We start from the raw sequence: 15,989 nt of genomic DNA, 5'->3' as shown, positions 1-15,989 counted from the left end.
TTTTCCACTTCCAATTCCTTTCTTTTCTAACAGGCTCTTGCAGGAAATGGACATCTGTTCTCTCGTGTCACGAGTATTCTGAATACTCAACCCCTATTGCACCTGGACTACATTGCCACCGATTGCACCCTTGAAGCTCTTTCAGCTAATGAAACAGAGCTACAGGATGCTGGAATTTCTTTTAGCCAGTGGGATCCGTGTAACCCTCCTTCTGGAAACCTGAGCAATGCTGACCTGGTGGTATACAACTGTTCAACAAATGTCCTAGGGAACACCACTAAAATTGTCTCTAACTTGGCAGCTGCAGTGAAAGAAGGAGGGTTTGTTTTGCTACACACCCTTCTTCAAGGAGAAACTCTTGGAGAAATCGTCAGCTTCCTTACAAGCCCAGACCTACAGCAGAAGCATAGCTTCCTGTCTCAGGTAAATATCCTGGAAGGACAAATGTTTTCTCAGTGGTTAGTCTGGAGTCTGCTGCTTGCATACTTTTTTGTGGTGAATATTGAGTAGATGTTGATTTCCATTGAGGCTCTCTGTAAGAATATGTTTAAGGAATACTACTTCAGAAGAAAAGAGTTGTCAATTGCCACAGATTAGATTGGAAGAGTAAACAACTAAGTCAATCAGGAATGCCTTTCTTTATGCATTAAAAATTAGTCATTGTCATGCGTATATCTATATAATCTCTAGGAAGGCATTGGCCAGGACAACTCAGTTATAGCTAAAATAACATGATGCATTGTTGGGCTAGAGGGTACAGCTTTTTCACTGTAGGATCTTAAAAGGCTTCAGTGTCAGAATATCATTCCTCCAGCTCTAATATCAAAAAGGAAGTGAGACTGTACGTAATAGTTAAGCACGCACTTGCAGCCCAGAAGGCCAGCTGTGCTGGGCTGCATTTAAAAAAGGGGTGGCCAGCAGGGAGAGAGAGGTGATTGTCCCCCTCTACTCTGGTCTTGCGAGACCCTACCTGGAATATTGCGTTCAGGCCTGGGACCCCCAGCACACGAAGGATGTGGAGCACTTGGAATGAGTACAGAGGAGGGCCACTAAGATGATCAGAGGGCTAGAGCACCTCTTCTCTGAAGAAAGGTTGAGGGAAGCTTGTTCAGCTTAGAGAAGAGAAAGCTCCAGGGAGACCTCATTGCAGCCTTCCAGTACTTGAAGGAAGCATATAAACAGGAGGGGGAACTGCCCAGTGCTTCTGTCTGTCCAGAACATTATGCAAGGCCTCTTGTCCCACAGGGGAGTCAACCACACTTCCCAGTTTAGTATCATCAGTAAACTTGCTGAGGATGTATTCAACCATTCAACTCCTGGATCCAAATTGCTGATGAAAATGTTGAACAGAACTGGCTCTGGAATCGAGCCCTGGGGAACACCACTATTGGCCAGTGGCCAGCCAGATGTAGCCCCACTCACTACAATATGGAGGCAAGAATGGGTCTTAGAGTTATTACAGTGTCCCTGTCCAGAAAACTTTCCATAATCCTTGATATCACATATCACACTGTCAAAGCATCCTGCTGTTTTATATAGCTTGTAGTCATCTTTATATGATTAAAATTGTAGAGCCTCAGTGCTCCTGCACATATCACGCATGTGTTTTCATTCTCTTGTTTTTCTGAAGTGTTGTTTCGATGTAATTTAAGCATATAGGTGCTCCTTCCCTGCTTCAAGTTTGTTGCTTCCAGGCTTTTCCCTTCCCTCTCACAGGATTGAAGAATTTAGGTGATTCGTGGTTTCTTTTTGTGCCTCCTCTGTCCCACTTTTTCTATTGCAGATAGGGCTTACACAACCTAAATTAGTAATATATAAACTCAGTGTTTTCCCTTTCTGTTATTTTCTCTGCTGGGATTTGTACATTCTTTTTGTCCCTGAAGATGTGCCTTTCTTAGACTGCTGAAATTAAATTTTAGGCACATTCAAATCCTGTATGGGATGTGACAACGTGGTTACTGCTGATTTTTGCGTATCTCATAGTATAGTAAGGCAAGTTGCCTAACCAGGGCTTTGTACTACTGCATTCAGAGGATATTTTAGGGATTTTAGGGAAGAAGGAATAGTCTAGACATGGATAAAATACTGCTACGTTAAACAAATATGTATTTATACTGAGACAGTACAGAGCTAACACCAAAATTTCCAGCAAAAGCAAGAAAACAGAGGACAGGGCCTATTGTTTCCAGTGAGGCAGTCTTCAGGGAGACTCAGCAAGGAGTATAGATGGTGGTTTGTAGTTTTAATTGATTTAAAAGAAACATCACAAACTTTAATTGTTGTTGTATGTGATTTGACAGGCACAATGGGAAGGCTTATTCAGCAAGGCCTCACTGAATATGATTGCAATGAAGAGATCTTTCTTTGGCTCAGTTATTTTCCTGTGTCGCCGGCAATCCCCTGCCAAAACACCCATTTTTCTCCCAATAGATGAGACTCATTATAAGTGGGTTGAATCCTTAAAGGTGAGAATTCCTGTGTTTTGGACATTTGGCTTTCCAAATCATTACACTTTCTTAATGAGATATTTAGAAGTATTGGGGTTGTGGGGGGAAAAAAAGAGTATGTATTTGTTCAGTTGCTTTTCTTAAAGTACAATTGATTCATCTCTGCCATAAGGATACAAGGGGTGTTTCCTTTCTGAGGTTCCTGGCAAAACAGTCTGGGGTTTGTCTTGTAGGAGATCTTGGCCGACCAATCGGAGCAGCCTGTGTGGTTGACTGCCACCAGCTGTGGGAACTCAGGAATTTTGGGCATGGTGAACTGTCTTCGCCTGGAAGCAGAAGGCCACAGAGTCAGGTACAAAAGCATGCCCTTGAGTCACAGTTGGAGAGATGTTTTTCTCTTAGATTCTTTTCAGTCTTACACCAAAACTAACATAATGACAACTCTTGGCTTCTAGGTGTGTGTTCGTTTCCAACTTGAACCCTTCATCAGCTGTCCCATCCATTAGTCTTTCTTCTCTGGAGATGCAGGAGATTGTTCAGAGAGATCTGGTGATGAATGTGTATCGCGATGGAAAGTGGGGCTCCTTCAGGCATCTCCCATTGCAGCAAGGTAACTGCTTTGAGGTTTAAGGATCACTTGTAGAGCTTATAATAATAGAGTATGAATGGACTTTCATAGACTATGAGTAGCTATTGTTCCCACATTTTTTCTTATTATTTAATAAGTGGATAATGTGGAATTCTTCCTTTCTAGCTCAGACTGAATAGTAGCATGCTCTGGTACCAGGAAGAAGGATAAAGTATTTAGGGTATAGGCAGAATTGCAGGGTAAGTAAGAGCTTTGTGGGGAGAGCAAATAGAGGAAAAGGCAGCAATTACACATGGAGTTTACTCACTCTGGAAAGTGTGTTAATGTGTATAAAGTTATAAAGTTAATCTGTTCTTCCTTCTGCAGGACAACCTCAGGAGTTGACAGAATATGCCTACGTCAATGCGTTGACACGTGGAGATCTCTCATCCCTTCATTGGATTGTTTCCCCCCTTCAGCACTTCTACACAACTAATCCAGATGTTCAGCTCTGTAAAGTCTACTATGCATCTCTTAATTTCCGGGACATTATGCTGGCCACAGGAAAGCTTTCTCCAGATGCTATCCCTGGTAAGCTAAAATTACACTAGAAGAAAAAATATTCATATATTACTATGATAGAATTTATTCACATAACTTCATTAATTTTATTTATGCAACGGATAAAGTATATATCAACTTTTGTTTAGCAAGAAAGTACACTTTTGAAAAGGAAGTATAGCCATACTTCAGGACTATGCACCAAAAACTTGCATGTTCTACTTCCACTTATAGCCCCATTTTTCACACGGCAGAATTGGTAAAATGCTGTGAAAGAAACATTAGCCCCATTGCATAGATACCAAGCATGAGGTGAAATTTTGAAGGTTCCAGAGATGGGTAAGGTACATACCAAGTTGAGAATGTTGAAGTTTCATGCTGCCATGCTGCTGGCCATGTTTTGCTTTTAGGGGAGAAAAACACAAGGTGAGGTATCTGCTGTATATGAAATGTAGATTATCATCTTGCATGGTAGGGAGTTAAGGATTAATGTAATGTCTGTGAAATGGTTTTGAAGCTTCATTTAAACAAAGTAAAAAATATGTTTGGAGACTTTTATGAGTGACTTTGACTAGGGCTGTGTTTTCCTTCGTGACTGAAATTAGTCTCTTCCTAAAGTGTGTGTTCACAGAAACAAAGGCTTAGCAGTAAACCTGTTTTCTCTGTAATTACCCTTTCTAGTTTATGTATTGTTCTTTTTTGCAGAGCAAAAAAAGGTGTCATTGAAACAGGATGTTTCAGTGAAGCTTCTCAGATGCAAGCTGGAAACTAAAGCAATATGATCAAGGACAGAGAGTGAAATTTAATGAGACCATGTTATTTTCTGCTATTCTTGTTCTTAAGAATGAGAGATTAACTGTGGTGGCTTATGTACTGAGTACATAATAGACAAATCTTAGCATTTTTTCTGTCTCTAGGGTTCCAGCTTTCATGGACTACTATTTCAGTAAATTCTCTACGAAAAGATTTAAAAAGAGAAGTTTTCATTTGTAAAAGATGTTTACCTTCTTTCAGGTAACTGGGCTTCACAGCAGTGCATGCTGGGCATGGAGTTCTCAGGACGGGACATGGCTGGAAGAAGGGTGATGGGATTGGTGCCAGCAAAAGGGCTGGCAACAGTGGTAGACTGTAACAAGAGGTTTCTATGGGAAGTCCCTAAAAACTGGTAGGTCATCTTATGTTTTCTGTTTCATGTATGTGGGTAAGATTTGCCTTGCTGCCTGAGGCTAATGACAACCCTGATCTGACCACAGGACTGCATAATAACTAGATTCTACTCGGGGAAATGATAATAGAGGTATAGTCTCCTGAGTAGGATTTGGCTCAGTCATCTGATTCGCTGCAGGAGCTGAGCACTGTGGGTTTTTTGTTTGTTTTTGTTTTGTTTTTCTGCAGTGGTTTGTACTATTTTTTTGTCTCTTTCTTGGTCTTTTAGCTCCTTATGTTTTGGTATATGCAAAGATTTTTGGTGTTGATTATGTTACTGGTGAGTTACTGAAATACTTCTGTAGAAGAATAAAGCCCTTAGCTGTGCTTGGCCACTGTGGTAATCTATTGTATTGTTGAGAACCGTTTATACTCTTTGGTCTATCTTGGCAGTTTAACCTTCCTATTTCTGAAAAGCAAACTTCATCAGGAGAATCTGGGAGGCTTCCAAGGGTAAAGATCTCTTCTCCCCTTCACTTTGCTTCTTAGGACTCTGGAAGAAGCAGCTTCGGTGCCTGTGGTTTATGCCACTGCTTATTATGCCTTGGTGGTTCGAGGTGGTATGAAGAAGGGTGAGAGTATCCTTATTCACTCTGGCTCAGGAGGTGTGGGCCAAGCAGCCATTGCCATTGCCCTGAGCATGGGCTGCCGTGTGTTTACTACTGTAGGTGGGTACTGAGAATCCAGTTTTATTAAATGTATATGTGTGTGTATGTATACGCCTACATATTTTTTGTTATATGTGTACACACGTATATAAAAAATATATTTACGTACATAATTTTTTCTCCCAAGCATGATCTGCTGCTACCTTGACCTAGTTTCTAGTCTGAGGAAGGGATACATAGCAAAACCAGCTACTGACTATATGCTAGAAATTTTCACAGCACAGAAAAATTGTCTACCTTCTGTATATTATGTAATTCAGAAGTATGGGAGAACAAAATTGCTTCATTTTAAATTCAGTGATGTGATCAAAGAGTGTCTGTTGTAAGGCTTCGTCTATTTCTGGTCATTTCTGTGTCCCATAAATGACTAGTCTCTGTCCTAACATTTGACACCTTGAGAGCCTGAGAGCTTTGAACCACCTGCTTGGTGGCTCCTTAGACTGCAAATCTTTTCTTGAGACCTCAAAGATGAAAATGGATTGTTTTCATCACTAAAGAATTAACATAAAAGTACTGACATCATTCAGTCATCTACTTCTCTTGTACTTCTAGGCTCTGCTGAGAAACGCCAATACCTCCAAGCAAGGTTCCCACAGCTGGATGCTAATAGCTTTGCCAGCTCCCGAAATACTACCTTTGAGCAACATGTATTACGAGTTACCAATGGAAAAGGTTTGAACTCAAAATTATTTTTCCTTCTTTAGTTAGCTGTGCCACGTTAAATATTTGCACTTTCTGAAGACAAAAGGGATCACTATAAAACAGGGGTAGGCTCTCCACAGAGTTGAGTTTAATGATGTTGCTTCTTCTTTCATTGCAGGTGTCAACCTTGTGCTGAATTCCTTGGCAGAAGAAAAGCTCCAAGCCAGTTTGCGTTGTCTTGCTCAACATGGGCGCTTTTTGGAAATAGGCAAATTTGATCTATTTAACAACAGTCAGCTTGGTAAGATGAGGCATCAGGAAATACCTTTTGTTATGTTTAAGCAAGCATGACAGCACAACCTACTTACTATCGTAACGCAGGCTAATCTTCAAATTTAGAAAAAGCTTTTTAGCTGAAACATTTATTTCATAAATAGGAATTTTGCCTTGGCTTTACAAGCCATATGTTAAATACATCACTGCAAAATTTGCATTGCTTCTATCACTAACAATTTCTCTAGCCTTTTCCATTAATTCCTTCTTGGAGAAGCATTCAGCATTTTTCTAGAAGCCTTCATAAAACATGCAAAATAAGTGAGTGATCTTTCCTGAAGTCTTTCTTTATAATCAATGTAGGATGTGTTGCCCACAAAGAGTTTGGCTTGAAAGGTAGTAAGAAGCAGCTTTTGCTTCACATGACACAGTTTACCAGTTTACCACTGTCTCTTTGTTTTTAAATTTCTTAGATCTGTTAGACAAGATTTATAAACTTATTGGGATGACACGTGTCTATTTGTAGTAGATTAGTGCACTGTAAAAGTAGCAAATCATAGAATCACAGAACCATAGAACGGTTTGGGTAAGAAGGGACCTTAAAGATAACGGAGTTCCAATCACCCTGTCACGGTTAGGGGCACCTTCCACTAGATGAGGTTGTCAAAACCCTGTCCAACCTAGCCATGAACACTTCAGGGATGGGGCATCCACAGCTTCTTGGAGAACAATTGCATATAACAAGTGTTGACAGTATACTTTCTAATTCTAAGTAAATTTCAAAAGACTATAGCATCAGTGAAAGCTTTGTATGGAGAAGAGTTTCCTGCTGGAGAAGGACGGGATGTATATGCGATTCCAGTTCCTCTGTGACTTCTGACTCAGATGGCACTATATACAAAACATCTTTTTTAATATCAGACTGACAATGTATTAGCTTGTTATTTTGAAACTGTTTTTATAGGTGGGGTTTCTGTTAAACTGGTCTACTTGTAATATTACAACCTAATTAATATAGCTTTCAGAGAGTATATGCAAGAATGTGTTCTGAAAAACATGGGATTCTAGCAACTAATGACTGCTTTACTCTTCAGTTTTACACTACCAAGCTACACAAAAACATTTGTGAAGCAGAAGATAGACTCCGTTTTAAAATGGCAGCAGCATCAGGTAATAACAAAGTTGCTTTTTCCAGGAATGGCTCTTTTCCTCAAGAATGTGTCATTTCATGGGATCCTACTGGATTCAATCTTTGGAGAATCAAACGAAGAGTGGGAAGTAGTATCAAAGCTGTTGACAAAAGGCATAGAAAATGGTGTGGTAAAGCCCCTGAGAAGTACAGTCTTCAACAAAGACGAGGTAGAAGCTGCCTTCAGGTTCATGGCACAGGGAAAACACATTGGCAAAGTTATGATAAAGGTAAGGGCATAATATTTTTTTTGATTCTCTGATGCATCTGTAATCCTCTGTAGGTACTATATGGGATATTCTGATCCAGTTTGACTTGAAGTTGTGTAACCAAAACAGCACAGGTTTACAGCTTTTGCTACTGATACTAGAATGTATGTAACATTGTCAAGTCTGTCACTCAGTGTACAAGTTTGACTCCCAATTGATAGGAGGAGCATGTGGAAAGACGGGAAATGTTTGTGTATCCAAACTTAACTTGCTTTTTGGTGGTTTGATTTGGTTTTGTTTTGCTGTGGAAGGTCCAAGAAGAGGAGAAGCAATATCCTTTAAGAAGGTCTGAACCAGTCAAACTCTCTGCCATCTCCCGAACTTCCTGTCCACCGACCAAGTCTTACATCATCACAGGGGGCCTTGGAGGATTTGGGCTTGAGTTGGCACAGTGGCTAATTGAGAGAGGAGCACAGAAGCTTGTCCTGACATCTCGTTCTGGCATACGAACTGGTAAGCAAAAACCATAAAAGATGGGGAACGTAACTGCCTTTTAGCTGACCTCAGTTTATTGTTACATTCCATTTTAAGTGTCTTATCAACAAACAGGAATGTCTTGATCACTTGTGTATATTCTCTCACTTTCAAGAAGCTGTCATCCCCTTCATTCTAAAGGAAGAAGTACTTTTTAAGTCTGCCTCTTTTTTTACTACTGCTTCTTTCTTCTTTTGTATACTTCTTAATTCTATCAATCCATGTTTGCCTTTTTCTTCCTTACCCAGGATTTTTTCTGTAGCTTTTACCCTTACCCCCTCTATAATGTCTGTATCCAGCTACCTCGTTGCCTTGTCCAATAGCTGTAGCATGGTGGCTTGCATGCCACAAGAAAAGACCTGTAAACACCTTACTAAAGATATTCTATCCCTCAAGTTCTCAGTGTGGATGCTTGCTTCTGCTCCTTCAGATAACTAATCTAGAAAGATGTGCCCTACTGTCTGGTAACACCAGTTAGTTTTATTACTCAGTTTTGAGCCATTAGGTTGATTACAGTCTCAGTACCAAGATTTCTTATCAGTGGTAGTCTTAAATGTTTCCTTATACAAATTCAGCCATAACTTCTTTCTGTGTTTACAGCTTTCTTCTTTCTATTGGCAAGTTAACAATTGCACCACTTATGCAAACATACAAATCAGATCCTTTTGTACTTTTCAAGTTTTGGTTGTGCCACTACTGATGGTTGTCTTGCTCTAATCTAGCCACTCTAGTGTCTCATTACGCAAATTCTTAAGTTTATTTCACTTCAGTGTTGCACCCTATCCTCCAAATGTTCTTCCAAATCCCTTGTCCACACTGTGATCTGTTTAGGATACTTCTGAAACTCAAGTGATTTCTATCTACTATTCAGGTTTTGTTCAGTTTTCCTTTTGTAGCTTAATTGGGACTTATTTAGCTATTCGGTCCCTATCTAGTCAGAAAATTGTAGGAAGCCCACTAATAAAAGCTTAATGGTCTGAATGCTTCATCGTAGACATCGTTCACTGTGGTTTTGGTTTTTTTGGTAGGCTACCAGGCTAAATGCGTTAGAGAATGGAAGGCACTGGGAATCCAAGTGTTGGTATCTACTAGTGATATTGGAACACTAGAAGGAACACAGCTATTGATAGAAGAAGCTTTGCGGCTTGGACCAGTTGGGGGCATCTTTAATTTGGCTGTGGTAAGTGCCAAAAATAATTAGGACTTTTAAGAGACAGCAGCCATTAAAGTGGCTTCTGTACTGAGGGCAGTTCAGGTTTTAGATTATCTCTTTGTGTTTCAAAGAGCACTTTGTTTGGCCCTTCCTTACCTGATGAATAAATAAAGGCTGATGGGTCTGACCCCTTGACCTGGGAAGCAGCAGTATGCAGCCAGCCAGCGTAGTTCTTTGATCAGGTGAATATTGCCCATAACTCCTGGGGACAAGAAAAACACTATGCAGAACTTGATAGTTGAAGACTGCAGTGGCAATACTGGAAAGAGTAGACTTAACACAAACTATGTTGGCTTTGTTGCAATTTGAGGAGATCTAGGCTACATCTGTGTTGTAAAGTTACAGAAATCCATTGTGTAGTGATATCCTTTCGTATCTCAAAAAACATGGCAAATTTAAGCTGGAGATTATACTGATTTTTTGTTTTGTTTTTGTTTTAAACCCTTCCAATAGGTCCTTAGAGATGCCATGATTGAAAATCAGACCCCAGAATTATTCTGGGAGGTCAACAAGGCCAAGTATTCGGGCACCCTTCATCTGGACTGGTACGTATCTGTAGAAGGGATAAATATGAACTAGTTTTACGGTTACAGAATTGATCAAACTTAGTCATTTTAGTCTTACATTAGCCTTCCACAGCAACACATAGTTAGCAGGCTTTTCTGATGAGTTTCTTTGTCTCATTCTCCATTCCAAGGGTGACTCGTAAGAAGTGTCCAGATCTGGACTATTTTGTTGTGTTTTCCTCTGTAAGCTGTGGAAGAGGAAATGCTGGGCAAAGTAATTACGGCTTTGCCAATTCTGCCATGGAGCGTATCTGTGAGCAGCGACATCATGATGGACTCCCAGGTAAGATGACTATTTATTGCCCAGAAAAAATCTATTCCATCAAACATCCAGAGGAGAACCAATTCACCAGAAATTTGTACACTTGTCTCTAGGATGATAATGAATGTTGAAGACTATTTCCCATCCTAGCTGTTAACCTTAGTCGTTCATGCATGAATGAACACTGACTGTTTAACAGTACAAAGGAAATGCAGGCATTTGCTTAAGCTGTTTTTAACTCCCTTTTGTTGCTGCCATGTGTTTTAGTTAGTTGCCTAGTGTTTTCTTCCTTCTGATTTTTTTCCTACAGGCCTGGCAATCCAATGGGGGGCCATTGGTGATGTGGGTATCCTGAAGACAGTGGGAAACACAGATGTTGTGATTGGGGGAACCATTCCCCAGCAAATCAGCTCATGCCTGGAGGTGCTCGATACCTTCATGAATCAATCTCATCCTGTCATGTCCAGTTTTGTCCTAGCAGAGAAGGTCTCTGTGAAAAGCGAAGGAAGCAATCAACGGGATCTTGTAGAAGCTGTTGCTAACATCATTGGTAAATGCAAAGCCTAGCAATTGCATAGTTGGAGTTGATTTTTCTAGAAGTGGTATTTCTCCGGTATGTTCTGAGGGGAATATTGTTTTTCAACTGCTGTTTGGAGGAAAGCGAGGGCTGATGTAAAGTACCTCGTCCTCTGATTGCTTCTAGAAGCATCCTTTGCTGAAGCAGACATGGGGATACTGTTGATACGCTTAGTTCGATAGCAGTTTGCGTGAGAACCTGAGAACAGCATGATGGGGTGAAACTGGAGGTGCATGGTTCCAGTATTTTGTGTCCAATAGCGCCCAAAAGCTTGATTCCCTCCTGCTGCCACCCAGCTATGACTGGGCAGCAGCCAGTGACTTCTGGTCCGCTTTTAGAGGGGTGGGTGGTTTTTGGAGTGGTCTGTTTAATGCAATGCTATGCACCTCTGATTCCCCATCTGCCCTTTATGCAAAAAAAATGTATTTTTATTCATCTTTTCCACTTACCTCTATTTAATTTATTGTTCTTTGGAGTCAGCTGTTTTTCTCTTATTTTTTCTTTTCTTTTAGTCCTCTCCCTTTTGGAGAGAGCTTCAGGGTTTTGTTAGGGCTGGCCTAACATGACATCCCAAATGGAGAAACCAATAGGAACAGTGGGCAACGTCCATTTTCCCTTATCCTGCCAGGTCTCTAGAGCAAGCACTGCTGGGCAGTGTCTACATGTCAACACTTTTGGAACGCAGTTGTGCTGTTGCAGGTGCTCTGTTCAGCATCTCCCTGTGATTGCTGTGGTGTGGGCATGTTGTGCTAGTGGTGTTTGTAGGGAGTGGACTGGGGGATTATTTGTCTTTAAGCTGCTCCTTCTCTTTCATTGTCTCCAACAATACAGCTTGTTGAGTGTGTGCTTATCTCCCATAGTGTGTTTCTGTACACGTGCACACTTATTTCAGTCCCTTGGGTTTTGTTTAGAGTGGACTGGTGCCTTTCTCCAAGTGGAGAATCAATAGGAACAGCCTCCAAGGGGAAAATTCTGGGAGCACATATTTGATTAATGCCTTGAGTGCTACTCCAGATTTGAAAACACTCAGCTTGGGAATTCCCCACGCTGCAAAAAGTAGCTTTTATGTTCTTAGTAATTAACTTGTAGTGTATTCTCTTATAAGCTCTGTGTGATCCCATGTGAACCATAGCTGAACTGTGTGTTATAAGAAATGCAATGTCTGTCTGTTTTGAACCTGCTTCCTTTTACCACAGCGTCCCCTGTTCTTGCGTTGAAAGTGAATAATCTCTGCCAATTCTACTATGTCCCACTTCAGTTGCCTCCCTTCCAAACAGAAGTGTATACCGATCTTTTCTTTCCTAACAAAAGAGGCACTAAAATTAGACAGTCTCCTGAGGGTTACTTAAAGAATTGTGTCTAGTAACTAACACCAAATTTGATTGCAGAAAACATTCATGGCTTTTAGAAGTTATATGAAATGTATGGGATTGTCTGGGAAATTGTACCGACTGTAGGGTTTGTTTGGAAGGAGAGAGTGGCTGAAGATGATGAAGGGAGAAATAAGTGAGAAGCCTAAGGGTGGAAACATGGGTCAGGATAAGGTGGAGCGGGAGAGGAAAAGCTATGGGTACAGGTGTTATTATGAGAAGCCTTTTTCAGGTAAGGAAAGGATGAGAGATGTGAACAGCGCAAAACTGATGGAGAAGAGGGAATTAAGACTGGAAGAAAAGTCAGTTTTTCTAATGTGATAAGCATCAAGTGTTGCAATAAGCCATCATTGCCACTGCTAACTGTTTCAATCTCATCTCGTAACCTAGGATTGTGTTAGGCCTAAGACTGTGGTTTCAGTTACAGTCTTCAGTATGTGAAATTTCTCTAGGTAGCTGTTCTAAACTTTGTATAGAGCTGAAACGCTAATGTAGCTGGGATTAATGTATTCCCTGTCATAAAGTTCTGTACATTTCACACGTACCCTAAAGACTAGATCCCATATGACCAGATGTGGGTTGTAGAAGTAATTTTTGAAAGCATTAGATGATCCTGAGTGGTAAATTCTGCTCTGTAGCTGAAGTTTATTCAGGTTTGAAGAAAAACAGAAAAGCTGAGAAGAGAGGCCTAGAGCTGAAAAGAAATTGATCTTTCACTTGTCTGCTGTTTTTTTCCTCAGGTGTCCGAGACGTGAGTAGTCTGAATGCTGACAGCACATTAGCAGACTTGGGCCTGGATTCCTTGATGGGTGTGGAGGTGCGCCAGACACTGGAGAGAGACTACGACATCATTATGACCATGAGAGAAATCCGACTTCTTACAATCAACAAACTTCGTGAACTTTCCTCCAAGTCCGGGACAGCAGAGGGTAGTATAGTGCCTGGATTAGGGTTGCTACCAGTCATCTGAGTACAAATAACTAAGCACTCAACCCATTGTTTTCATCTCTGGTGACATAAGCCGCTATCAAGCCATGAAATAAGATTATTATAGCTGAAAAGCTTTTGTATGACAGACATATTGCTGAAATGCACTGACATTGGATTAGGTCTACCAGTTCCAGGGGAAGAGCATGAGATTGTGAAAGCTGTCTTGCTGCCTGGATAGTATCTGCCTAAATGGATACTCTTAAGCAGTTGTATGTGTGTATCTGTAGGAATAAACGACATAACATCATGTTTACTGTAAGCTAAAAGCATATACAGTTGCCACAGAGCACATGATGGTAGAAAGATCCTTATGTCTGTGCCTTGGTTTTGTGAGCCAATGGGCTAATCTGAGCAACCATGAGCACCTCTTTTAGGGTTATGGTACAAGACCAAGACTCTGATCCTGTATCTAACTGTGTTTTTCTGGTGTGCTTTCCTTCAAAGAGCTGAAGCCATCCCAACTGTTGAAGACAGGCCCAGGCGAGCCTCCAAAATTAGATTTGAACAACTTGCTGGTGAATCCAGAAGGGCCAACAATTACCCGTCTCAATGATGTTCAGAGCACAGAGCGCCCTCTTTTCCTTGTTCACCCCATTGAGGGATCCATTGCAGTTTTCTACACTCTCGCTTCCAGACTTCATATGCCATGCTATGGGCTCCAGTGCACAAAAGGTATCTCAGTTCTTCAGTATCTTGAATTTGTAAATCTAACGTTTTGAACTTCAGTTCCCTTGTAGAAGGAGTTTTGTTTCTGGACACTTAAACTCAGAGGATCAAGCATCAGTACCTACAGTCCACACAGGGTTGTGTCTAACAACCCCAGATAATGAGAAGTATTAGGTTAGACTGAAAAGCTTGTGCATGGGGAAAATGGAAAAATTAGATATTTCATTGAGTCCCTGCCAGCAGGTAAACACGTGGGAGAAAAACGAGGCTTAGTGTTCTACCTGTCTTTGGAAACTAGAAGCATTGCTGTTCCTTGTCCGTAATATAGGTTGCTCACTGTGATTTAGAAGATTACCTTTAAAATAATGTGGATGTTTCTAATGAGGTTGTTTCTATGTTCACGAAAACATAATTGTCTCTGCTAATGTCTGTTTCACCTGACTGTTTCTAACTTGCTTTCATGTTCTAGCTGCTCCCTTGGACAGCATACAGAGTCTGGCATCCTATTACATTGACTGTATGAAGCAGATACAGCCTGAAGGACCTTACCGCATTGCTGGATACTCTTTTGGTGCCTGTGTAGCTTTTGAAATGTGCTCCCAGCTGCAAGGACAACAAAATGCCTCCCATGCACTCAACAGTCTATTCCTCTTTGATGGGTCTCATTCCTTTGTGGCAGCTTACACTCAGGTAAGAAATGCAAAGAAAATCTTCAATGTGGAGACCATCATCTGTCGTCAGGGAGGATTGGATACTTACTGGGAGCTTAATATTCTAGATATGAACTATCTGAAAAGCTGAGACTTTTCTTGCTGGAGAAGTTGGGACAGAGCTATAGATAGTGGATGCTTAAGGATGGCTAAAGAGTGGAAGCATGTAGGGGGTGGTCTTCAATAACTGGCTAGGGCTGACCCACAAATGCTGCTCTTGCCATGGTAAATAATAATATTAGTATGGAGCCCTCAAGACAAGATCCTAATGTAGGGGTGCTAGGAAACCTTCCTTAAGCCTTCCTTTCCATTTTAATTGTGCTTTCTAGGAGATACTAGAAAGATCCTAGATTCTTGGTAATTGCCACCTGTAGATGTGCTTTCTATTCTGTCCCTTAAGGTATCTTTCCTGTGTACCAAGCTTTGGTTTCACTATTTGTTGGTTTCTTCTCCCCCTGCCTTCTTTTCCAATTCAAAGTCCTTTGTTCTAGAATTGTTTTTATCTAGCATTCAAGCTCCAGGTATATAGTTCTTTTGATAGCTCTTTATGCTTGCTTTTCCAGAGCTACAGAGCCAAGCTGGCCCAAGGAAATGAGGCTGCACTGGAGACAGAAGCATTGTGTGCCTTTGTTCAGCAGTTTACAGGCATTGAATATAATAAGGTAATGCTCGTTTCTTGTATTGCAAAGGAGGGATGTGGATGTTTTGTTATTTTTAATGTACATTAATTCCCAGATATTGAGACTTAAACAAAAAAAAATGTTATTATTTCTAGCTGTTGGAGATTCTTTTGCCCTTGAAAGATCTGGAGGCTCGTGTCAATGCTGCTGCTGACCTGATAACTCAGATTCATAAAAACATCAATCGTGAAGCACTCAGCTTTGCAGCTGCTTCCTTTTACCACAAGCTGAAGGCTGCTGACAAGTATATACCAGAGTCAAAGTATCATGGGAATGTGACACTGATGCGGGCGAAGACTCACAATGAATATGAAGAAGGTCTGGGTGGAGACTACAGACTCTCTGAGGTCAGTTTGAGGCCTCCTGTTGGCTGTTGAGGTTTCCCTAGGAGTTGGGAGAATAAAAGAAAAGCATGGAAAACCATTCTTACAGAAGGGTAGAAAGATGAAACCTAACTGAAAGAAATAGTTATTCTGCAGCTATCATGCTCTAACAAGAAGTAAAGACTCAAGAAGCAAATAAGTTGATTGGTTCCATACATTTTTCTCAGGGCAGGAAGAGCAAGGAGGTCTAGCCTCTATATTGGATAATCTGTTTTCTGTAGCTAATTCTTGTAGCTCCCTAAACAGACAATAAATAAGACAATAAAGATACATGA

The 15,989-nt window shown here is 40.8% G+C and overlaps 1 protein-coding gene across 1 annotated transcript in view; it reads left to right on the top strand.

Annotated features, from left to right (window-relative positions):
• The window catches only part of FASN (fatty acid synthase), a 45,505-nt gene that overhangs the window by 25,643 nt on the left and 3,873 nt on the right, over positions 1 to 15,989 (top strand). Inside the window, exons 23-42 of the mRNA XM_068654555.1 lie at positions 34 to 423; positions 2,301 to 2,465; positions 2,681 to 2,799; positions 2,903 to 3,057; positions 3,403 to 3,606; positions 4,591 to 4,741; positions 5,272 to 5,450; positions 6,003 to 6,122; positions 6,271 to 6,393; positions 7,561 to 7,784; positions 8,075 to 8,276; positions 9,326 to 9,477; positions 9,964 to 10,055; positions 10,208 to 10,359; positions 10,649 to 10,888; positions 13,026 to 13,214; positions 13,720 to 13,947; positions 14,411 to 14,631; positions 15,215 to 15,313; positions 15,427 to 15,678. Of these exons, the coding sequence (XP_068510656.1) occupies positions 34 to 423; positions 2,301 to 2,465; positions 2,681 to 2,799; positions 2,903 to 3,057; positions 3,403 to 3,606; positions 4,591 to 4,741; positions 5,272 to 5,450; positions 6,003 to 6,122; positions 6,271 to 6,393; positions 7,561 to 7,784; positions 8,075 to 8,276; positions 9,326 to 9,477; positions 9,964 to 10,055; positions 10,208 to 10,359; positions 10,649 to 10,888; positions 13,026 to 13,214; positions 13,720 to 13,947; positions 14,411 to 14,631; positions 15,215 to 15,313; positions 15,427 to 15,678 (3,657 nt within the window). The remainder of the gene's footprint in view (positions 1 to 33; positions 424 to 2,300; positions 2,466 to 2,680; positions 2,800 to 2,902; positions 3,058 to 3,402; positions 3,607 to 4,590; positions 4,742 to 5,271; positions 5,451 to 6,002; positions 6,123 to 6,270; positions 6,394 to 7,560; positions 7,785 to 8,074; positions 8,277 to 9,325; positions 9,478 to 9,963; positions 10,056 to 10,207; positions 10,360 to 10,648; positions 10,889 to 13,025; positions 13,215 to 13,719; positions 13,948 to 14,410; positions 14,632 to 15,214; positions 15,314 to 15,426; positions 15,679 to 15,989) is intronic.

Source organism: Anas acuta, chromosome 18 (genome assembly GCF_963932015.1).
Source record: "Anas acuta chromosome 18, bAnaAcu1.1, whole genome shotgun sequence".
Taxonomy (NCBI): Eukaryota; Metazoa; Chordata; class Aves; order Anseriformes; family Anatidae; genus Anas; species Anas acuta.
The sequence above is the reverse complement of the archived record's forward strand: the minus strand, read 5'-3'. Positions and strand labels throughout refer to the sequence as shown.